The sequence below is a fragment of the Ornithorhynchus anatinus genome, chromosome 14, assembly GCF_004115215.2.
Source record: "Ornithorhynchus anatinus isolate Pmale09 chromosome 14, mOrnAna1.pri.v4, whole genome shotgun sequence".
NCBI lineage: Eukaryota > Metazoa > Chordata > Mammalia > Monotremata > Ornithorhynchidae > Ornithorhynchus > Ornithorhynchus anatinus.
In genome coordinates, this window is record NC_041741.1 from 15,326,959 (window position 1) to 15,350,835 (window position 23,877).

Below are 23,877 nucleotides of genomic sequence, written 5' to 3' on the forward strand. Positions count from 1 at the left end.
GTCACTTAATTTCATTGGGCCTCAGTTTCCCTAACTGCAAAATGGGGATTCAATACCTATCCTCCCTTCCACTTACATTGTGAGCCCCTTGTGGTATAGGGATTGTGTATGACCTGATTAACTGTTGTCTACCCCAGTGCTTAGGACAGTGCTTGACCGTAGTAAGTGCTTAACAATTACCATAAAAAAGAGAATTGGGTGCAATTTTTGGCAATTACACAAAAATGGGAACCAAAATGCTCTTGTGAAGTAATTACTCGGTGAGGTAGGAGGCAGCTGATGAATTAAATCAATCCTAAGGATTGGACTGTGAAGCCCCCATCATTGTTATTGACTTTAAGGGAGAGAGTAGTTGTGTTGGGGTGGGGGGGAAGGGTGTGTGTGTGTGTCCCCGTTTTCACACCCACCCACTGTACCGGATGAAAGACACAGCTGTTTCCAAAGTGCGGAAGTAGCAAGACACAAGATCCCCAGCTTAACTACTTTAAGAAGATTTTTGAAGAACTTGTGTTCTCTGACCTTCAGTGTTTGGCACTGATGCAGAGGATCTGAGGAACCTAATCAAGAGAATCCAGCCTCAGAAAATAATCCAGCAGCCTTTAAACCCTGCCTCCTGCCGCGGGAGGAGCCTCGTGGTAGGAAGGAGACAGACCCATCCTCCCCCAAGGCCCACCAGCCTGCTAATCACAAGGTTGAAGTCCCAAAATAACCCAGAAGGCAGCCGGAGTTCCTGTGATGGAGTTTGCACTGTGAAAGCAAAGGAACGCTATAAAACGGATCCCACACCCAAAAGTGTGGACAGGCCAGAGAACTACTGATAGGTGCTGCCACAGAAAACTGTTACCAGCAAAAATGGCTTCTATTATACTCTGACAATGTGCTAAGCCTGGGATGGATGCAGGCTAATCGGATCAGACATGGCCCTTGTCGCACCCGGGCCTTACAGCCCAAGAGAGAAAGAGCAGCATGGCTTAGTGGAAAGAGCACGGGCCTGGGAGTCAGAGAACCTGGGTTCTAATCCCGGCTCTGTCACTTGCTGCTATGTGACCTTGGGTAAGTCATTTAACGTCTCTGGGCCTCAGTTTCCTCCTGTTTAAAAAAAAATCCTACTCCCTCCAAGTTAGACTGTGAGCCTCCCGCGGGACAAGGACGGTGTCCAACCTGCTTATCTTGGTTCTAGCCCAGCTCTTAGTTTAGCACTTGACACACAGTAAGAGCTTAATAAATGCCATAATTAAGATCAGGTATTTTAGCCCTATTTTACAGGTGAAGAAACTGAAGAATGGAGGAGGTAAGTGACTTGCCCGGAGTCACACAGCTGGCATGTGGAGGAGCCAGGACTAGACCCAGGATCTTCTGATTCTGTCCCATGCTCTCTCCGCTAGGCCATGCTACCTCCCCTATGCCCCAAGACAACCTGTCAGTGATCCGTGAGATCAGACTGAAAAGGGGAGTCAGAGAAGAGATATGCCAAAACTGCTAGCCCTTTATATCAGCGGTGTTTTTCCAGTATTAGGTCACATGACCAAAATTCCATGTGTGCTTGGGCCATATGAATTTTTATTGTTACGAGTAGCAAGGCATAACCTGCTAGCTATTTAAAAAAATCAAGGGGGTTTTTTTTAGCAGTAACAAAAAGTTTTAAAAATAGTGTAGTGACCTTTATTAATGAAGAAGTGAACAATTACAAGCCACTGATTGATTATGAACAAGTCAGGGTGAATACTGGCATTTAACAGACTGAACTGTTCCCAAGATCAATTCCCCACTAGGTCCAAGGAGCTTAGTGGCTCAGTGAGCTGACTAACTAGGAGGTAAAATCAATTTTACCAAAAAATCTTAGGCAACCACACTTTTAGGCTGGACCGAATATTGAAATCCCCCCTGCTTTATATGTTACTTCGTTTAACTTGTCCCTGTAATAGTGCTTTTAAGAATATCCCATTAAAAAGATCCTGTAAAATGAGGGTAAGCAGACCTGCCTCTTCTGACCTCAAAGATAAAGAAATATCTTTCAGTTCTAAAGAGAAAAGTCACGATGGATTTTGCTGAATCCGTACCCTGAATCCCTGAATTGTTATTTTCACACAGGGATGTAGAATTCAAATACTAAGGGCAGGGAATGTGATCACTACTTCTGTTGTATTGTACTCTCCCAAGCACTTTAGTACAGTTCTCTGCATATAGTAAGCACATGGTAAATATGATTGACTGAATATTATGCTTGGCTGTTTGGCATCCCCTGGGGCCTTGAATTGAGGCTTTTGGCGTATCAGCAGGAAGAGACTTTTACATTTGGTGGAATAATTGATTACTGCGTACTGCTGCCCCAGGAAGTGAAATGAACAGCCGTGTTCAGCGACCGCTGCTACAGAGATAAGTTTCAAAGGAATCCGGATTAGAAGCACGTTATCCAAGGTGAACCAAGATGGAAACCAGTCTGACTGGGGCCCAGTCAAGATCCGAGGGACCTGGGAGAAGTGGGCACAATCACAGACACAACCGCCATCACAATATGGAACCCCAAGCCTCCAGTGGGAGCCCCAAGTTTCAGATCAATCCACCATGACAGACGGCCCTGAGCAAGGCAAGCATGATATAGAAAACACTTCTAGAGGCTTCTTTTATCCTACTCTCCTTGAGCATCTGACTTGGCCGAGTGCAGTTTAATCTGAATTACACGTGTTAAGTTTTAGCCAGTGCATCTTTATTTAAACAACAAGGTCCTCAGCCAATCTGGTAGAGGAACTGGAATAGGAGGAGCACTGTGATTCCTAGTGATGAAACAGCACTCTAAACCCCAAATCATTTTATTTCACTTCTCCAACTTCCCCATCCCAATCTTTGTGCTGTGTATTTGGATTTGACAGTGGGGACAGTCAAGTGACATTCCGGTCTGGATTATATATAGATAGTCTATATATTCAATAGTATTTATTGAGCACTTACTATGTGCAGAGCACTGTATTAAGTACTTGGAATGTACAAGTCAGTTAAACCATGCTACTATCAGATTATTTTGTCAAGGAGTTGACTGGCAATCAGTGGTATTTACTGAGCACTTATGGTGTGTGAAGAACTGTATTGTTTAGAATTCCCTCCATATAACTTGTGGGAAAGAGTAGAAGAAGGAATGAATTCACTCCAGAAATGTTCAGCAAGAGACTACTTGGAGGTAAAGGATTAGACGTGGGATCTTCTCAATGTCAGCAAAGGTTTGACTAAACAAACTACATTCCTGCCTAGAGAAGTCTAACTAACCAGTGACAAGATGATGATAATAATGATAGTAATAATCATAATAATAATTGTGGTATTAAGCATTGTGTGCCAGGCACTGTACTGAATGGGCAGAGGTCAATACAAGCAAATCGGGTTGGACACAGGCCTTATCTCACATGGGACTCTCAGTCTCAATCCCCAATTTACAGATGAGGGAACTGAGACACAGAGAAGTGAAGTGACTTGCCCAAGGTAACACAGCATACAAGTGGCGTGAGCCAGGATTAGAACCCATGTCCTTCTAAATCCCAGTCCCGTCCTCTATCCACTACACCAAACTGCTTTTCTAACAGCAATAGTTGTGGTCTTTAAATGCTCACTATGATGTCTCATAGTGTACTAAGCAGTGTACTAAGAACTGACACAGATATAAAATGATCAGGTCAGACAGGGTCCCTGTCCCACATGGGGCTCACAGTCTTAAATGGGAGGGAGGTCAGGTATTTAATGCCCATCATTGATGAGGAAGCTGAGGTACAGAGAAGTGAAATGACTTACTCAAGGTCACATAGCAGGCAAGTGGTGGAGCGGGAGCCCAGATCTCATGATTCCCTGGCCTGAGCCCTTTCCACCAGGCTAGGGCAGGGAGAGTAAGACTGAAGAGTTAGGGTTCAGGTGGACCGGCAAAGCCTGAAAGTCAAGTTCTCCTGATGTTTAACATACATTTAAATTGCCCTCAATTAAGCGAAGCTGCCTAAATGACTTCTTAAAGCACCTAAATGACTTCTTAAAGCACTTGGGAAATTGCTCCACAGAGATCTTCATAATATGGGAAAATCTGGTGCCCTGGATTGACTTGGGCAGTGGCTAAGATCCAAAAGGTTTCCTGGGATAAGAAGGACAGTGTTATTCAGGGTTCTGAAGGAAGGGACCAGGGAACACTACACTTGCAAAAGAGAAGCAGCATGGCCTAATGTGTGGCTTAATGAAATGAGCACAGGCTTAGAAGTCAGAGGACATGAGTTCTAATCCCTGCTCTGGCACTTGTCTGCTCTGTGACCTAGGGCAAGCCACTTAACTTCTCTATGCCTCAGTTACCTCATCTGTAAAATGGGGATTAAAACCGTGAGCCCCGTGTGGGACAACCTGATTACCTTGTATCTCCCCCAGTGCTTAGAACAGTGCTTGGCACATAGTAAGTGCTTAATAAGTACCATTATTATAATCAATCATATTTACTGAGTGCTTTATTGGGTGCAGAGTATTGTACTAAGCACCTGTGACAGTACACTCTAACAGAGTTGGTAGACATCTTCCTTGCCCACAGCGAGCTTACCGTTTAGAGGGGGAGACAGATATTAATATAAACCAATTAGGGAGATGTATATTAATACACAGAAAATAGAAAGGGACTAAAACTGAGCCATAAGAGAGTCCCTCAGGGAGTGGGAGGCAGAGGAGGAGCCAGGGAAAAAGACTGAAAATGAGCGTCCAGAGAGAGAGTAGGAGAACCAGGAGAGGACAGTGTCAGTGAAGCTGAGGTTGGATAATGTTTCCAGGAGAAGGGGAAGAGCAGGAATCTGAGAGTCAGAGAACCTGGGTTCTAATCCTATGCCACCACTTGCTTGCTTGTAAATAGATCATCTGTTCTATTTCATGGTCTGGACAGTTCTGATAACTGGCGTCAGAGACTTCTCTAGTTTCCTTTGCTAATAACAGGGCAGATGGAAGTTGAACCTGCATTTTGCCTTTTGGCTGGAAAAGTCATTCAAGCATAATTATAACGTGCTCAGCAGGGAAACACTGATAAGGAGGACAAGGGACCCCCGGCCCTTTCCCCCAGTTAAAACTGTCTGGGTACATAAGATCGAAAAAGATCCGTTGGAGCCTAATTTCAACTCTGCACTTTCTTAAAAAGCTTCCCTCCCTTGCAGAGAGCAACTTACCTGCAGCCCATAATGATTTATAATTATTTCTTAAGCACTACTAAGTGCTGGGATAGATATGTGGGTTCTAATGCCTGCTCTGCCAGGTGTTTGCTGTGTCACCTTGGGCAAGTCACTTCACTGCTCTGTGCCTCAGTTCCCTCATCTGTAAAAGGGTGATGAAGACTGTGAGCCCCATGTGGGACAAGGATCGTGTCCAATCCAATTTGCTTGTATCCAGATTGGAATCTAATCACTCTGTGGGTTGTAAGCATTTGGAATATGTTACCACAGCAAGTTGAGCATGCTGACAAGATCAATAGAGTCAAGCAAGGTTTGGAGGAATTCAAGTATGAGGGGTTCATAATGGGTGAGCCAGGTGGACATTTGATCTGACCCAAGAATGGTATTGCTTAGGCCTTTAGGTTGAATCTGCATCTATTTTCTGTCCAGTCAAATGTAAGCGATCTATCTTGTAAAGTCACCTCGATGTTTGGCTAATTATTTTAAAACACCAAATGCACAAAGATGGCTGTATTACGGAGCAGACAGAGCTTTGGATCTTTGTCACTCTGGACTGCAGAGCTTGTTTCCTGTTGCTATTTGGGTATTCTTTTACACAACAAAAGCGAGCATTGTACAGCCGGTAGGAATTGTGAAAAGCTGAAGTGCTTCCCCAACCCCACCGATGAAACAGGTTTAGAGGACTCAGCAAGTGCCCATGTAGTTCAGCAATCAATCGAGCATATTTATTGACTGCTTACTGTGTGCAGAACACTGCCCTAAGCCCTGGGGAGACCACAACAGAATTAGTAGATGTGAGCCCTGCCCTCAAGGAGTTTTCAATCAAGTGGAGGAGACAGACACTAAAATCAATTATCGGTGTGTGGGGTGAGGAGCAACAGAGTTAAAGACTATCAATCCAACAGTCGTATTTATTGAGCGCTTATTGTGTGCCGAGCACTGTACTAAAAATTTGGGACAGTACATTATATCAGAAGACCCAGTCCCTACCCGCAATGAGATTACAGTCTAAAGGGGAAATATGTACATAAACGCCGAGGTGTAGCAGTGGGGAGGGAGAGTGAATACCTGAGTAGTTAGGGGATACACAAGTGTTTAGGTGACCATAAAATGGGGGTGGGTGTGTGGAATAGAGGGGGGAGATGAGAGATTAATCAAGAAAGGTCTTTTGGAAGAGATGTTTAATATTTAATTGAATATTTATTGAGCACCTAGTGTGTTCAGGGTACTAGAGAAGCAGCATGCGTAGGAGAGCATGGGCTTGGGAGTCAGAGGTCATGGTCTAACCCTTGCTCTGCCACTTGGCTGTGTGACCTTGGGCAAGTCACTTCACTTCTCTGGGCCTCAGTTCCCTCATCTGTAAAATGGGGATTGAGATTGTGAGCCCCACAGGAGACAGGGATTGTGTGCAATCTGATTTGCTTGTATCCACTCCAGTTATTAGTTCAGTACCTGGCACATAGTAAGGATTTAACAAATACCCATTATTATTATTATATGCCAAAAGCTTATCTTCGTACATGATGACTAATAGGAACCAGAGGGAGAAATGTTGAAATAAAATTAAGCAAAAATAAAAAGGCAACCCAAACTAAATGAATAAGACATAATAAAGAATGTCTGCTATGGGACCTTGAGCAACTCAATTAACTTTACTGTGCCTCAGTCACCTCATCTGTCAAATGGGGGATTAAGACAGTGAGCCCCATGTGGGACAGGGACTCTGTCCAAACCCAATTATCTTGTGTCTAGCCGCTGTGCTTAGTACAGTGCCTGGTACATAGTAAGCATTTTAACAAATGCCATTTAAAAGAACAAACTAAACAACCACAGGGGATATGAGTGACTAATATCTCTCCCCAGGAAGAAGAGACCTTTACTGATATATTGGACTCTCCCTTTGTCACTGCAGAATGCAGAATCTCCAGATGGGCATTAGACTATTTGATCTAAACCCAAGTCCCAAAATAAATGTGACGCATCATTTCTATCGAATTAACATTCCAGAGTCTGGAAGGGATATCCTTTCACGGCTCAGTTCAACCTGATTTTCTTCATCTAGACTCTCTTCCTCCCTTTCACTGCTTGCCCTGGGACAGATTGTGGGAATTAAATTGCACTACATAGGCATGGAATTTTGTTGGTATTCACAGGCATGCTGAACTTTCCACAGTTGTGGTTTCTATACTTAAAACGTCAAAGTCAGTGCACCAAGCTCTTTTAACATCTGCGTGAAGAAAATAGGCTCTCTTACCGTTCTATTTTAGTCTTGGTTTAAAAGGCCCATGCTCAGGCAAGCGGCATTTTGTCACCATTGTGCGAGCTGTACTGTGCATAGAAATTCACCAGGTTGCATCACATGGAGTTCCACAATTACAGAAATTCCTTTTAGCAAATTTTGAGAAGCAGCATGGCCTAGTAGAAAGAGCAACAGGCTTAGGAGTCAGGCAACCTGATTTTTAGACCTGGCTCCATCACTTGCCAGTTCTGAGCAAGTCACTTCACTTCTCTGGGCCTCATTTTCCTCCTCTGTAAAACAGGGATGAAATACCTGTTCTTCTTCCCCCCTTAGACTGTGAACCCCATATGGGATGGGACTGGATCTGACCTGTGTATATTGAGTCTTTCCCGGTGCTTGGTATGGTCCTTAATACAAAGAAAGCATTTAATAAACACCACAATTGTTATTGTTATTATTATTTTGATCCCAGAAAGAAAGGGGATAGTCTTCCAATACATGCCCATATGTTCATTAAAAGAAAAGAGGGAACAATGAAAGAAAAAACAGTACAGAGATAAAATTTGGGGTAGTGCTATCAAGAACTAGAGATGAGGGCTAAATAGTCTAGTGGATACAGTAAGAGGGGCCTTAGAGCAACTTCCCCTCTAAGCGTTTAGTGCAGAGTTTTGCACCCAGTAAATGCTCAATAAATACAATTGAATGAATGACTTGTTGAGTGCTGGAAAATGGGCCCATGATATTGTTCTTGATGTGGGAAATAGTGTGACTGAATAATGAAACGATTGCACAATACTTTAAAAACAAATCTGTAATGGCGTAGCTAAACCATAATAAATAATGAGGTACTTGTTAAACACTTACTCTGTGCCAGGCACTGTTCTAGGCCCTGGAGTAGATACAAGCTCATCAAGTTGGACACAGACCCTGTCCCACATGGGACTCCCAGTCTTAATCCCCATTTTACAGATGAGACAAGTGGCAGAGCCAAGATTAGAACCCAGGTCCTGATGACTCCCAGGCCTGGGCTCTATCCACTAAACCACGCTGCTCCATCCATTAGTAGTGCAGAGAAAGGAGGAAAATCATTTAATGATAATAATAACTAGGGTATGTGCCAAGCACTGTGTAGTAGATTCAGTACAATCAGATCACATGAGGCTCACAGTCTAAGTGGAAGAGAGAAAACAGGTAATGAATCCCCATTTTACAGATGAGGAAACTGAGGCACAGAGAAGTTAAGTGGTCACATACAGGTAAGTGGCAGAGCTACTGTGCTCGTTCCACTAGGCCACACTGCTCTTGATTTCCAGTAGCCACAGGCCCAAAGATTTGTAAGGTTCCATAATATTCAATATCAGTGCAATTAGAATCAAAGATCACCGTCTCATCTTTCCCTCTCCTTGAAGTACAGAACTGAGCCTAAAACTGAGAAACCAACAATTCTGAATTTTAATCCCAGCTCTACGCTAAATTTCTTTTCAGTCTTGTAAAAATCAGCAGGGTGTAACTCAGAAGACTAGGCTCTGGCCAACTCCACCCATTGACTCACACTGTTACCTTTTAATGTCTCTGTGCCTCAGTTTCCCATTGTAAAAAGGAGAAAATAATACCCATCTCCCCCTGCTTCAGAGAGCTATAGTATGAACAAATGATACGTGAAAGTGTTCTGTATATTTGGGAAGAAAAGTACTAAATGCAAATGATTATCATTATACTCAGGCTCCACATTTATCTATCAACAAATTGGGCTAATGACTGCCTTAGACTCTGTCATAAGATTTGCAAAGTGCTTTGAAGATGAAAAGGTAATCTTTGGTACCTGCCTCTGATATCGTGTTGGTTCTTAAAGCTCTGATCACACAAGGCCTGTCCTGACAGCCAAACAAGTATTTTATGGCTCTGATCCACTTAAGAGGTTCTTAACATCTAACAAAACTTTCATTCAGCCTTCACCTACAGGGCTGGGTGGAGGGAATGATGTGTTGTTAACCCTAATGTGTATTTAGTGGGAGAGAGATTCAGGGTGTGGTTTAAAGTTAGATGGAATGCCCTTCTTTATTTGGAAACTCAGAGTGGCCCAGTGGGAACAGCCTGCCCTGGGAGGCAGGGGAGCTGGGCTGTATTCCTGGCTCCTCCACTTGTCTGCTGTGTGACCTCGGGCAAGTCACCTCACTTCTCTGTGCCTCAGTTTCCTCAACTGTAAAATGGAGATTAAGACTGTGAGCCCCATGTGGGACATGGTCTGTGTCCAATCTGATTATCTTGTACTTTACTCCAGTGCTTAGTACAGTGCCTGGCACATAATAAGCACTTAATGAATATAACTTAAAAAAAAAAACACCAACAAAACAAGTCATAGGAACCCTAACTCGCAAGCCAACTGAATTTCTAGGAACTACATATCATCATCATTGTTTTTTTTAAATTGATCTATTGGTATTTGTTAAGCACTTACTATGTGGCAATCATGTTATAAGCGCTGGGCACTGGTAGATGCAAATTAATCAAGTTGGTTACAGTCCTTGTCTCATATGGGGCTCACAATCTAAGTAGTGAATCCCCATTTTACAGTTGAAGAAACTGAGGTAGAGAGAAGTTAAATGACTTGCCTAGGGTCACAAGGCAGGCAAGTAGCCGAGCCAGGATTACAACACATATTGAACACTTACTGTGTGCAGAGCAATGTACTAAGCACCGCAAACTAGAAGATGTGGTCCCGATCCTCGAGGAGCGTACAATCTAACAGGAGAGGTAGGAAAACACAGATTTTACACATACAATGGAAATGAAAATGAAACTGCAGATACAATGGGTAACAATATACAAAAGAGAAATAAAAGAAATAAAGCCGTATCTATAAATACATCAGGGGTAGTTGTGGGATATGACCAGAAAGGGGGGGATGCAGGAGGTGGGTTTTCAGGAGACTTTCAAAGGTGATCTGGTTCCCTTCAGGGGAAAGGGTATGAGCTTAGCATCTGAAGCGGGAGAGACCAGAGCAAGGAACAGCTTGAAACGGACAAAGAGTGCAAGCTGGGGTGCAGTTAAAGGAGAGAGTGGAGTCAGAAGTTTCTCTTTGATACAGAAAGGAAGAGGTAGTCACTGGAGGTTCATGAGGAACGGAGAGATGTGGACTGAGTGGCATTTTTTCGAAGATAATCAGGACAGCAGAGTGTGAGCTAGATGGAAGAGACGAGTGGTGGGAAGTAGTAAGGAAGCTGACGTGGCTCAGTGGAAAGACCCCGGGCTTGGGAGTCAGAGGTCATGAGTTCTAATCCCAGCTCTGCCACTTGGCAGCTGAGTGACCTTGGGCAAGTCACTTTAATAATAATAATAATAATGTTGGTATTTGTTAAGCGCTTACTAGGTGCAGAGCACTATTCTAAGCGCTGGGGTAGATACAGGGTAATCAGGTTGTCCCACATGAGGCTCACAGTCTTCATCCCCCATTTTACAGATGAAGTAACTGAGGCACAGAGAAGTTAAGTGACTTGCCCACAGTCACACAGCTGACAAGTGGCAGAGCCAGGATTCTGTTATATTGTACTCTTGCAGGTGCTTAAGCATGCAGTAAGTGTTCTGGGCACGCAGTGAGCGCTCAGTAAATACGATTGATTTGATGACAAACGGATGATAGCACTGCTCAACCAAGGGTTTATGCAAATTCACCAACCTGTTGACCCCTTTAGTGGTTTGAGCAGAAATGAACTCATGTCAGGTTACCTACGTCCCCTAGTCTACATGCTCATTAATAACTCCTCGGTGCTGCAAAAAGGATTGGAAAGGTGGACTTCCTCTGAAGGGCCAAAAAGATCACAGTTGAGAGGTGTGACAAGTTGAAAACATTTTCTTTTTAAAGTGGTATTTGTTAAGTGCTTACCAATGTGCCAGGCACTGTACTGAGCGCAGGAGTAGGTACAAGCTACTCGAGTTGAACACAGTCCAGGTCCACATGGGGGTCACAATCTCAATCCCACTTTACCGATGAGGTCACTGAGGTACAGAGAAATGAAGTGATTTGCCCAAGGTCCTCAGCAGAGAAGTGGCGGAGCTGGGATTAGAACCCAGGTTCTCTGACTCCCAGGCCCATGCTCTTTTCACTAGGTCATGCTGCTTCCCAGGTACTTAGTATATTTTTCCTTCAAACTGATTTGAGGGAAAATAACCAACAACACTGTAACCAAATCTTGGAATGCTTAGAAAGGAAATTTTCTGTACTTTCTAGCAAGCAGCTGCAAAGCATAATCATGCTGGCAAACCCAGTGATGGAAAGATCATCTGTTTACAGGGATGTCTTTTTCTCTCTTCCTCCTCTCTAAACTTTTATGTGGTTTAACAATAAGAAATCTTTCCCTCAGATCAAAGTTTGAAACCACCTTAGGAGACCTAAAAGGATTCCTTTCAGCACGTCTGCTCCTGAACCTCTCTCTACTCTTTTCTTCTCCGTTTCTTGGTAGCACATTTATTCGGTATAATTTTGAAGTGAGATGGAAAACCAACTAAAAGCCAAACACACAGCTATCATAAAAGTTCTTTTGGAATTTAAAGATGGAGAAATCCCAGCCAGTTTAGACAATTCCCCCAGGGCCCTATTTTTAAATATCCACAGTGACCACACTTCCTTCCACCACTTCCCTCCAATCATTTGATTAAGCAGATTTTTCCCTGATTTTTTTTTCTTTTCATATAATGGCAAGCATTTCCTAAATGCCATCCCTTTGTTCCTGGTTGCAGTTAGGGTTGGAGGAGGTGGAGGAGGATAAGAGAGGGATGGAGCCAGGTTGGATTAGCGCTGAGGTTCACAAGGCTGAGGCTCAGGAGCGCCCTCCCCCCCCAAACCCTACAAAATAATTAGCTGTGAACACTACAGGCCCCAATTCCCCACCGAAAGCTGCCCTGGAATGTGCTTTCTCCCCAGTCACCCCCATTCCCAGCTTAAGGACCCCCCAGCCTCCCCTTGCAAGACCCCCCCCCAAGCTCAACATCTGTAAATTGAGAAGTGGAACAAGCTCCCAGACCTGCAGAAAAACGGGGTGAGTGAAGGATCACCCCCCCCCCCCCCCGCCTTTTTTATGGCATTTGTTAAGCGCTTATGTACCAGGCACTGTACCAAGCGCTGGAGTAAATACAAGCTCTAGACTGCTAGCTTGTTCCAGTGCTCTGCATACAGTAAGCTCTCACTTTGCCTGGATTTCTTACTACAATTTATTCCCTTTATTCGATCATATTTATTGAGCGCTTACTGTGTACAGAGCACTGTACTTAGTACCTGGAAGAGTACAATGCAACAATAAACGAACGCATTGCCTGCCCATAGTGAGCTTTCAGTCTGGCGGGGGCGGAAGACAGACATTAATATAAATAAATAAATTACAGATATGTGCAAGAGTGCAGTTTATGTAGGAAGTAGTCCCACTTGCCCTAAATTTGACAATAACCTCTTTTAAAACTGAAGGTGATTTATATTAATTTGCTTACTTATTTTCCCTACCACCAGTTCTCTGAACGCTCTAACGGTCTTTCTGGCTAACACAATCTATGGTAGCAAATGTCATGACTTTTGTCCGTAGAAATTACTACTGTAATACCTGTCTGAGAACAACATACCTTCGAAACCAGGTTTTAAGACAGGAATTTAAAGAGCCACTTTTGTGAGACTTGCTCTGAATTATTTTCACTTTAGAATTTGATTGAAAAATGCAGCAAGCTGTGGGATGTTATCCTACCCTGAGGGAATGAGATCCATCCTGGTCTTCCTATTGTTTTTGCTTTCCCTCTTCTTTTTTTAAAAAAGACAACATTAATCCATGCACAAGGCAGCCTCTTATTCCAAGATCCGGCTAAACATGATATAATGGCAGATTTGGGGACTTAATCTTTATTCACCCATAAATCTTTATTTCCCTCACTTAGACCTTAGTGTTGTTTGGTCAGGAAGCTTTTAGATCTAGCTCCGCTTGCTCATCTTTTGACTGATTTTCTAAAGAGTTGGTGTTCCTCTAGAGAATTATTTTTAGTATTCGCCCTTTGTGAAGGCACTTTCATCCCTTTTCATCAGCAACCTAGATACGGCAAAGTCCATTTCTACCTGGACTCTTAAGGAAAGGAGTTTGCGGAAGATTAAATAACTGGTAAGAAAGATGAAATGAACAAGGACCAGGCCAATCCAAACTCCCAAACTCCACCCTGTAGAATGCTCTAGCGGAAAGAGCAAGGGCTTGGGAATCAGGTGACCTGGGTCTTATTCCTGGCTCGGCCACTTGCCTGCTTGTCCTCGGGCAAGTCACGTAACGTCTGTGCCTCAGTTTCCTCATCTGTAATATAGGGATTAGTCACCTGTTCTCCCTCTCCCTCTGAACCCCCTGTCTCTGATCTGTTTATATTGCTTATATCTTCCCTAGCACTTGGTACAATGCTTGGCACACAATAAGCAACTAACAAATGCCACCATTATTATTCTTATTTCCATTTTCCTCCTAAGGCAATGGGGGAGAGTAGATGTTGTGTCTTTAGGCGTTTGGCTGAGACCCTTAGCCGTCACCCTATTCCTTCAGCGCATAGAAGAGTGCTCAGGACTTAGAACAGTGCTTGGCACATAGTAAGCGCTTAAACATGTTTTGTTGTCTGTCTCCCCCTTCTAGACTGAGCCCGTTGTTGGGAAGGGATTGTCTCTATCTGTTCCAAATTGTACTTTCCAAGTGCTTAGTCCAGTGCTTCTGCACCACAGTAAGCCATCAATAAATATGATTAATTGATTGACTGATCGGGGATGGCAGCATGGCCTAGTGGCAAGAGCACGGATTTGGGTGTCAGAGGACGCGGGTTCGAATCCCAGCTCTGCCACTCATCAGCTGTGTGACCTTGGGCAAGCCACTTAACTTCTCAAGCCATTTAACTTCTCTGGGACTCAGTCATCTCATCTAGAAAATGGAGATTAAGACTGTGAGCCCCGTGTAGGTCAGGGATAGTGCCCAACCCGCTTACCTTGTATCTACCCCAGTGCTTAGAACAGTGCTTGTCACATAGTAAGGGCTTAACAAATACCAACATTATTATTATTGTTATTATCATTAAGGGAGAAGCTGAAGATCTGGGTGACAGGGAAGCAGCTTGGCTCAGTGGAAAGAGCCCGAGCTTGGGAGTCCGAGGTCATGGGTTCTAATCCCGGCTCCACCGCTTGTCAGCTGGGTGACTTGGGGCAAGTCAGTTAACTTCTCTGTGCCTCAGTTCCCTCATCTGTAAAATGGACATTAAGAACTGTGAGCCCCACGTGGGACAACCTGATCACCTTCTATCCCCCCCCAGCGCTTAGAATAGTGCTTGGCAAGTAGTAAACGCTTAATAAATGCCATCCTTAAGGGGCCAGAGGGAAGGGCGAGTGGAGAGAGCGCGGGTGAGGGAGGGCGGAGAGAGGGGAAGAAGGCGAGTAGAGAGTGGATGGGGCGGGGAAGGGGCAAGGGCCAGGGGAGGGTGGGTGGGCGGTGAGTGAGTGGCAGGGGATGATGGAGGGCTAATGGAGAGTGGGAGGGGCTAATAATAATAATAATAATATTGGTATTTGTTAAGTGCCGAGCACTGTTCTAAGCTCAGGGGTAGATACAGGGTAATCAGGTTGTCCCACGTGAGGCTCACAGTTAATCCCCATTTTACAGATGAGGGAACTGAGGCACAGAGAAGTGAACTGACTTGCCCACAGTCACACAGCTGATGAGTGGCAGAGCCGGGATTCGAATTCATGACCTCTGGCTCCCAAGCCCGTGCTCTTTCCACTGAGCCACGGGGGGGTGGGCGGGGAATGGGCGGGGCTAATGGAGAAAGGGAAGGGCTAATGGGGGTGGGCGGGGGAAGGAGGGGGCTATTGGAGAGTGGGGGGGGCTAATGGAGGGTGGGCGGGGAATGGGGGGGGCTAACGGAGAGTGGGAGGAGCTAATGGGGTGGGCGGGGAATGGGGAGGGGCTAATGGAGAGTGGGGGGGGCTAAGGGAGTGTGGGCGGGGAATGGGGGGGGCTAATGGAGAGAGGGAGGGGTTCATGGAGGGTGGGCGGGGAATTGGGGGGCTATTGGAGAGTGGGAGGGGCTAATGGAGGGTGGGCGGGGAATGGGGGGCTAATGGAGAGAGGGAGGGGTTCATGGAGGGTGGGCGGGGAATTGGGGGGCTATTGGAGAGTGGGAGGGGCTAATGGAGGGTGGGCGGGGAATGGGGGGGCTAATGGAGAGAGGGAGGGGTTCATGGAGGGTGGGCGGGGAATTGGGGGGCTATTGGAGAGTGGGAGGGGCTAATGGAGGGTGGGCGGGGAATCGGGGAGGCTATTGGAAGGTGGGAGGGGATGGGGGACTAATGAGAGTGGGCGGGGAATAAGGGGGCTAATGGGGAGTGGGAGGGCGGTGAACGGGGAGGGGCTAATGGAGGGTGGGCGGGGCGATGTTGGGGCGTGTGGTGTGGTGTGGTGTGGTGTGGGGCGGTGTGGGGCCCACGGGGGCGGGCGGAGCCGGGCGGGGCGGGCGTGTCCGTCCCCGCTGTCGGCGCGGCGTCCCCAGTCGGGTGTCCCGGGCCGGTCCTGGCGGCGCTGCCGGTGTCGGTCCCCGTCCCGGTCCCGGTCCCCGGTCCCCGTCCCCGTCCCCCGCGGCGCGGCGCGGCGGGAAGCGGGCAGCATGAGCAGCGGCTACAGCAGCCTGGAGGAGGACGCCGAGGATTTCTTCTTCACCGCCCGCACCTCGCTCTTCCGGAGGCCCGGCCCCGCCAAGCCCCGCCTGCCCCCCACGGTCAGTAGCGGGGACCCCCCCCTCCCCTCCGCCGCCCCCCGGGGTCTGCCTTTATGGGACCCCTGCGCTAAGCGTTGGGGACGGCACCCCCAGCAACAGGGGAGCGGGGCCCGGCGGCCCCCGGCGGGACCTGGGTTCCGATCCCGGCCCCGCCCCGTGACCTGGGCCCCGTCCCTCCGCCTCTGCGGGCCTCAGTCGGTCCCTCTGCGAAATGGGGGGCCAAGGCCGCGGGCGCCACGTGGGGCCCGGACCGTCTCCAGCCGGGTCATCGCCCCAGGGCTTAGTGCAGCGTCTGGCCTCTAATCGGGGCTCGGAAAGGGCCCGGGAGTCAGAAGGACCTGGGTTCTAATCCCGGCCCCGCCCCACGTCTGCTGGGTGATCGGGGGCCGGTCACTCCACTTCTCTGGGCCTCACTTTATCTGTAAAACGGGTGCTTAGGACTGAGCGCCACGTGGGACGCGGACCGTATCCAACCGGGTGACTTGGTGTCTGCCCCAGTGCTTAGTCCAGCGTCTGGCACCCAATCAATGCTTGGAAAGGGTCCGGGAGTCAGAAGGACCTGGGTTCTAATCCCGACCCCGCCCCACGTCTGCTGGGTGATCGTGGACCGGTCACTCCACTCCTCTGGGCCTCACTTTATCTGTAAAACGGGTGATTAGGACCGAGCGCCACGTGGGACACGGACCGTCTCCAACCGGGTGACTTGGTGTCTGCCCCAGTGCTTATTACAGCGTCTGGCACCTAATCAGGGCTTGGAAAGGGCCCGGGAGTCAGGACGTGGGTTCTAATCCCGACCCCGCCCCACGTCTGCTGGGTGATCTTGGACCGGTCACTCCACTTCTCTAGGCCTCACTTTATCTATAAAATGGGCGATTAGGACCGCGAGCGCCACGTGTCCAACCGGGTTACTTTGTATCTGCCCCACTGCTTATTACAGCGTCTGGCACATAAATGACTGGATAGAGCCCGGGTTTGGGAGTCAGCGGTGATGGGTTCTAATCTCGAGTCCACCACTTATCTGCTGGGTGATCTTCGGCTAGTCCCTTCACTTCTCTGGACCTCATTCATTCGATAGCATTTATTGAGCGTTTACTATGTGCAGAGCACTGTACTAAGCGCTTGGAATGGACAAATCGGTAACAGAGACAGTCCCTGCCCTTTGACGGCAAGTCACTTAACTTCTCGGTGCCTCAGTTACCTCATCTGTAAAATGGGGATTAAGACTGTGAGCCCCACGTGGGACAACCTGATTCCCCTGTGTCTACCCCAGCGCTTAGAACAGTGCTCGGCACATAGTAAGCGCTTAACAAATACCAACATTATAATCGGGGGAGACGGACAGACAAGAACAACAGCCATAAATAGAATCGAGAGGATGAACATCTCATTAAAACAATAGCAAATAAATAGAATCGAGGTGATGTACATCTCATTAACAAAATAAATAGGGTAATGAAGATATATACAGTTGAGCGGACGAGTACAGAGCTGAGGGGAGGGGAAGGGAGAAGGGGAGGAGCAGAGGGAAAGGGGGGAAAAGAGAGTTTAGCTGCGGAAGAGGGAGCAGAGGGAAAAGGGGAGCTCAGTCTGGGAAGGCCTCTTGGAGGAAGTGAGCTTTAAGTAGGGTTTTGAAGAGAGGAAGAGAATTAGTTACTTTATCTGTAAAATGGGTGATTAACAACGCGAGCGCCACGCGGGACACGGACCGTGTCCAACCGGGTGACTTGGTATCTGCCTCAGTGCTTAGAACAGCGTCTGGCACATAATCAGGGCTTGGAAAGAGCCCGGGCTTGGGAGTCAGAGGGACCTGGGTTCTAATCCCAGCCCCGCCCCATGTCTGCTGGATGATCTTGGGCCCGTCACTCCACTTCTCTCTGCCTCACTTACTTTATCTGTAAAACGGGTGATTAAGACTGTGAGCGCCACGTGGGACACGGACTGTGTCCAACCCAGTGCTTATTACAGTATCTGGCACATAAGAAGTCATTGGAAAGAGCCCAAGCTTGGGAGTCAGCGGTGGTGGGTTCTAATCCCGGCCCCTCCCCACACCTGCTGGGTGATCTTGGGCCAGTTACTCCACTTCTCTGTGCCTCACTTTATCTGAAAAATGGGTGATTAAGACTGAGCGCCACGTGGGACACAGACTGTGTCCAGTTTGTTTACCTTGTATCTGGCCTAGTGCATAGTACAATGTCCGGCAAATAAGTGTTTGGAAGGAGACCGACCTGGGGGTCAAAAGGACCTGGGTTCTAGTCCCAGCTCAGCCACTTGTCAGCTGGGTGACTCTGGGCAAGTCACTTCACTTCTCTATGCCTCAGTTTCCTCCTCTGTAAAATGGGCATGAAGGATGTGAGCCCCACATGGGACAACCCGATTCCCTTGTATCTACCCCAGTTCTCAGAACAGTGCTTGGCACATAGTAAGTGCTTAATAAATACCGTCACTATTAAGCTTCCCCTTTTCCCTCTGCTCCCTCTGCTGCCTCTCTACCCCCCCCTTCTCCTCCTCTCAGCTAAGCCCTCTTTTCCCTCCTTTCCCTCTGCTCCTCCCCCTTTCCCTTCCCCTCCCCTCAGCACAGCCCTCTTTTCCCTCCTTTCCCTCTGCTCCTCCCCCTTTCCCTTCCCCTCCCCTCAGCACTGTGCTCGTCCGCTCATTTGTATATATTTTTATTACCCTGTTTATTTTGTTAATGAGATGTACATCCCCTTGATTCTATTTATTGCTATTGTTTTTGTCTGTCTCCCCCTATTAGACTGTAAACCCGTCAGTGGGCAGGGACTGTCTCTATCTGTTGCCGATTTGTACATTCCAAACACTTAGTACAGTGCTCTGCACATAGTAAGCACTCAATAAATACTATTGAATAAATGAATTAATAAAGAGGGACAATCCCTGCTACCAGCGAGTGAGGGCAGGGGCGGGACAGACACCCGATCTAAGTGAACAGACACCAGTTGAAATTACAGTATCTGTTAAGCACTTACTATGTGCCGACTCACTGTTCTGAGCGCTGGGGTTTATTCATTCATTCACTGTTGTATTTATTGAGCGCTTACTGTGTGCTGAGCACCGTACTAAGCGCTTGAGCAGTAAGATTCGGCAACAGAAACAATCCCCACCCAACAACGAGCTCAGTCTAGAAGGGAAGGGGGAGACAGACAACAAAACCAAACAAATGGACAGGCATCAATAGCATCAATATAAAAAGATAAAATTATAACTATACACACATTAATAAAATAAATAGAATAGTAAATATATACATAGACAAACAAAATCCCAGCTCTGCCACTTGTCTGTCGTGTGGCCGTGGACAAGTCACTTAACTTCTTTGGGCCCAGACTTGTTGTGGGCAGGGATTGTCCCTCTTTATTATTGTGTTGTGCTTTCCCAAGCACTTAGCACAGTGCTCTGCGTCCCTCACCCGTCCACTGAGGCCGAAGACTAGGAAGCCCCATGTGGGATAGGGATTGATTATCTTGCATCCATCCCAGCACTTAGTACAGTGCCACCTGGCACATAGTAAGTGTTTAACAAATACCACAGTTGTTATTATTCCATCCCATGGATAGGGGGAGGGGCCTTGCCCAGCTGGGCTGACCCTGAGGGGGTCATCGTGCAGACCCTTCCTCCCCCTCCCTGTTCGTAACGTTTCTCACCACATCATCCATCTGTTATATTGTTCTAGTGTATTCTCCCAAGCGCTTAGTACAGTGGTGTGAACATAGTAAGCGGTTAGTTCAGTTGCTCTGCACACAGTAAGCACTTAGTACAGTGCTCTGCATGCAGTAAGAACTCAATAAATATCCTTGACTAACCAGAGACATTGATAGGAAAGAAAATTGAAGAGCGGGGTTGAGATTAAAAGAAAAAAATCCACTTTTTTTGCAAGGGGGGGTAGTGGGGTGGGGGGTGCCTGGTAATCAGATTTAGATTCTGACCCTTTTCTTAGTGGCCCTGTGCTATTTTGACTTGAGAATTGCTATCAAGGGTGGCAAAAGTCATTTCGGCCAACTGTGGGGGGTGTGGGGAGGCGGGTACAGGGATGTGGACCAGGTAAAAAGAGATCTGATGCCCCCAGCTCTGGAGCTGGGATCTGCCCACCCTCAGCAGGCCAGCTTCTTTAACGGAGGCCATCCTTAAAAGCTCCGCAGTGGGGTAGCCTTGTTTGTTGCGAGTCGTTCCACTGTTTAAGGCAAAACAGAGAGTCCAGGCTAAGGCGAGGTTCGACTTGCGAGGGTCAAACAAAAAACTTCCCCTTCACCAGCAAAAAAAATCCAGAAATCTCCAGCATTCAGGAAGTGGTTCATTAATGAGAGGGTGAAGTGAGCAGAGGTCATTCCCCTGTTTTGATGACTTCTGGGGTCAGGTGACCCAGCCTTTTGCAGAGGGCACCTTTAACTTCAGAAGCTGAACGGGGCTTTTCCGGAGACGGTAGATCTTGCTTTCCAGATGGCCATGGGTTGGGAGAAGAGCTCTGCGCTTCCTCCTTCAACTTTCTTATGGTACTTCTCCCTTTCCTTCCTCCCTCCCCTGCTTCTCTTGACCGCTACTTGCAGCACTCACCTCTGCAGCCTCTTTCTTCCTCCCCCCGATATTTCTCTCTCAATTGATGGTAGTTATTAAGCGCTTACCCTGTGCAGAGCACTGGAATAAGCACTAGGCAGTACACAGTGTTGATAGACGTGCGTCCTGCCTTTAAGGAGATTAAGTCAGGAGTGGGAGACAGAAGTAAGAATAAATTATGGGTAGGTCTATACATGCCGTGGGGCTGAGGGTGGGGTGAATATCGAATGCCTAGCATGGCTTAGTGGAAAGATCACGGGGTTTGGGAGTCAGAGGTCGTGGGTTCTAATTCTGGCTCCGCCACTTGTCTGCTGCGTGACCTTGGGCAAGCCGCTTAACTTGTCTGTGCCTCAGTTACCTCATCTGTAAAATGGGGACTAAGACTGGGAGCCCCACGTGGGACAGCCCGATTACCTTGTAACTACCCCAGTGCTTAGAACAGTGCTTGGCATATAGTAAGCATTTAAATGCCGTCATTATTATTTGTATTATTAATGCGGAAGGGAGTTGGGTTAGGGTTTATGGAGATGTGATTTTAATAAGGCTTTGAAGTTAGGGAGAGTGGTGATCTGTCTTCTATGGAAGGGGAGGGAGTTCCAGGCTCGAGGGAGGGTATAGGCAAGGGGTCGGGGATGAGATTGATTAGATCGAGGTTCAGTGAGTAGATTGGCATTAGGGGAGCGAAGTGTGCCGGCTGGACTCTCTACCAGCTTGACTTACTGCTATTAAAAATTGATAGGTAGCTGTTATAAGAAGTTGGCAGGGTGATAGTTCAAGATTTAATCCCAGCAGTATCAACCGTACCCTAGAAATATCTGTAGTTCTTGTCATTGCCCAGAATAGCGTATAGTTTTGCCTCAGTAAAAGTGTCCAGGTAAGAAAAGGTAAGGAGCAGCATGGCTTAGTGGCTAGAGCACGGGTCTGGGAGTCAGAAAGACCTGGTTTCTAATCCTGGTTCTGCCCTATGTCTCCTTTGTGACCTTGGGCCAGTCACTTCACTTCTCTGGGCCTCAGTGATCTCATCTGGAAAATGGGGATTGAGACTGTGAGCCCCATATGGAACAGGGACTGTGTCCAACCTGATTAACTTGTATCTCCCCCAGTGCTTGGAACAGTGCTTGGCACATAGAAAGCACTTATCAAGAACTATTATTATCATTAATAATAAGAATTGTGTAGCTCAGTCAATCAGTGGCCTGTATTGACTGCTTACCGTGTGCAAAGCACTGTACTGACTGCTCAGGAGACTACAGTAGGTGGACACGGTGTCTGTCCTCAAGGAGTTTATAATCGAGGCAGACTTTAAATAAAAGCACAGACAGAGGAACCCACAAGAGTAAGAGGATGCTAGGCACATAAATCTGTGGAGCTTGGGTGAATATCAAAGTGTTTAGGGGGTTCGGACTTAAGTGCGTAGATGACATGGGAGGGCGGGAGACCTGTGGACAGATGAGAGGTTAGTCGGAGGGCTTTGAAGTTGGGAAAAGTGGCGGGGTGTCAGCTCTGAAGGGGAGGGAGGGAGGCGATGAGAGTGAGGCACAGTAAGTGGGTTGCTAGAGGAACCTATTTGTTCTAAGAGGTTGTTAGTGTGTGAACTGGGTTGAAGTGGGAGAGGAGTGAGTATAAGTGGAAGGGAGAGAGCTGATTGAGTGACTTAGCTGGCAGTGAGGAGTTTCCCATAGGTTTTTGAGCAGTGGGGAAACTTGTGCAGAGTGATTAAATAGAGAAGTAACATGTTCTGGTGGAAAGAAGCATGGACCTAGGCTTTAGGAGACCTGGGTTCTGAACCCAGCTCTTCCACTTTCCTGCCATGTGACCTTGAATAAATAACTTCCCAGTGTCATAATTTCCTTATCTGTACAAAAAAAAAAAATGAGGGGCAGGGGGGAATAGATACCTGTTCTCTCTCCCCCTTAGACCATGAGCCCAGTATGGGACAGGGATTCTGTTTGATCTACTTATATTGTATCTACCCCGGCACTTAGTACAGTGCTCAAGCAGGGAATGTCTGCTAGTCCTGTGGCATTGTAGTCTCCCTAGCGCTTAGTACAGTGCTCTGCACGTGTTAAGCTCTCAGTAAACATCGCTTGATATTTGCAGATGTCCAACTTGTTCTGAGCATATCATGCCTATCACCCCATGTGGTAGGTAGGCATGTGTTCGGTATTCAGTTGATTAGCTTCCCTTCAGGTGTTTAATAACAGAAATGCTTTGCAGTAAAAGATCCAGTGGTTGCCCAACATTTTAACTGATGAAATGTCTTTGTTCTCAGAACTTTTGTGTCTTAAGGTCATTGCATTGTTTATTTCCTCTTTTTCAGGTTACAAAAAGAGGGGTCAGAAAGACATGTGATTTATAAGTTCCCTTTTGCTAAAAGGGGAAAAGGTTATAGAATCTCTGAATGTTTTAGGGGCATTTAGGTTTCAAGGTGCTAAATGTGACCAATAAGATTCCAGTAGCAGAGTCGGTGAGTGAATTGACCAGGGAATTACCTTTCTTCAGCTCTAGTCATTTAAAAGTGTCTTCATCCAGGACTGAGAAGATAGGTGCTTGAGTTGTATTCAGTGTATATGAAAATCAGTAACTTTGAAACCAGTAGACAAGTATGAGAAAAATAAAATAATGGATTTTGACTTGAATTTTTGACCCTGGTAATGCTTCCGTTTCGTATATGTAGGACTGTAAGTGCAGATGTAAGTGGGTGACCTTCTATATGCAGTTATATAAATTCAGTTAAGGCCTGTCTCTGGTCAGAGGGTCGTGGGTTCTAATCCCGGCTCCACCACTTGTCTGCTGTGTGACCTTGGCAAGTCACTTTACTTGAAACTGTGAACTCCACATGGGCCAGGGACTGGGTCCAACCCAATTTGCTTGTATCCACCCCAGCATTTAGTAGAGTGCCTGGCACATAGTAAGCACTTAAATACTATATTATTCCCATTACAAATGGGCTTTTTCTCCATTGGTCCATGAGAAACCACTTTCTTATCAGTTTTCTTATACATCAGAGAAGTTGCTAAATAGGAGAACATTTATGTAATCCATTTACATTTCAGGAAGGTTTTCAGTTCCTTCGTCTGTGACGTCCCCATAGGTGAAGGAAGTGGAAACTTCTTGAGGGCAGGGATCCTGTCT

At 46.8% G+C, this 23,877-nt stretch overlaps 1 protein-coding gene across 1 annotated transcript in view; it reads left to right on the plus strand.

Moving 5' to 3' along the window:
* Positions 1-15,901: 15,901 nt before the first annotated feature.
* Positions 15,902-23,877, plus strand: part of RASSF3 (Ras association domain family member 3) — a 59,718-nt gene continuing 51,742 nt past the window's right edge. The window contains exon 1 of the mRNA XM_029079132.1: positions 15,902-16,176. Coding sequence (XP_028934965.1) covers positions 16,066-16,176 — 111 coding nt within the window. The 5' untranslated portion in view covers positions 15,902-16,065. The remainder of the gene's footprint in view (positions 16,177-23,877) is intronic.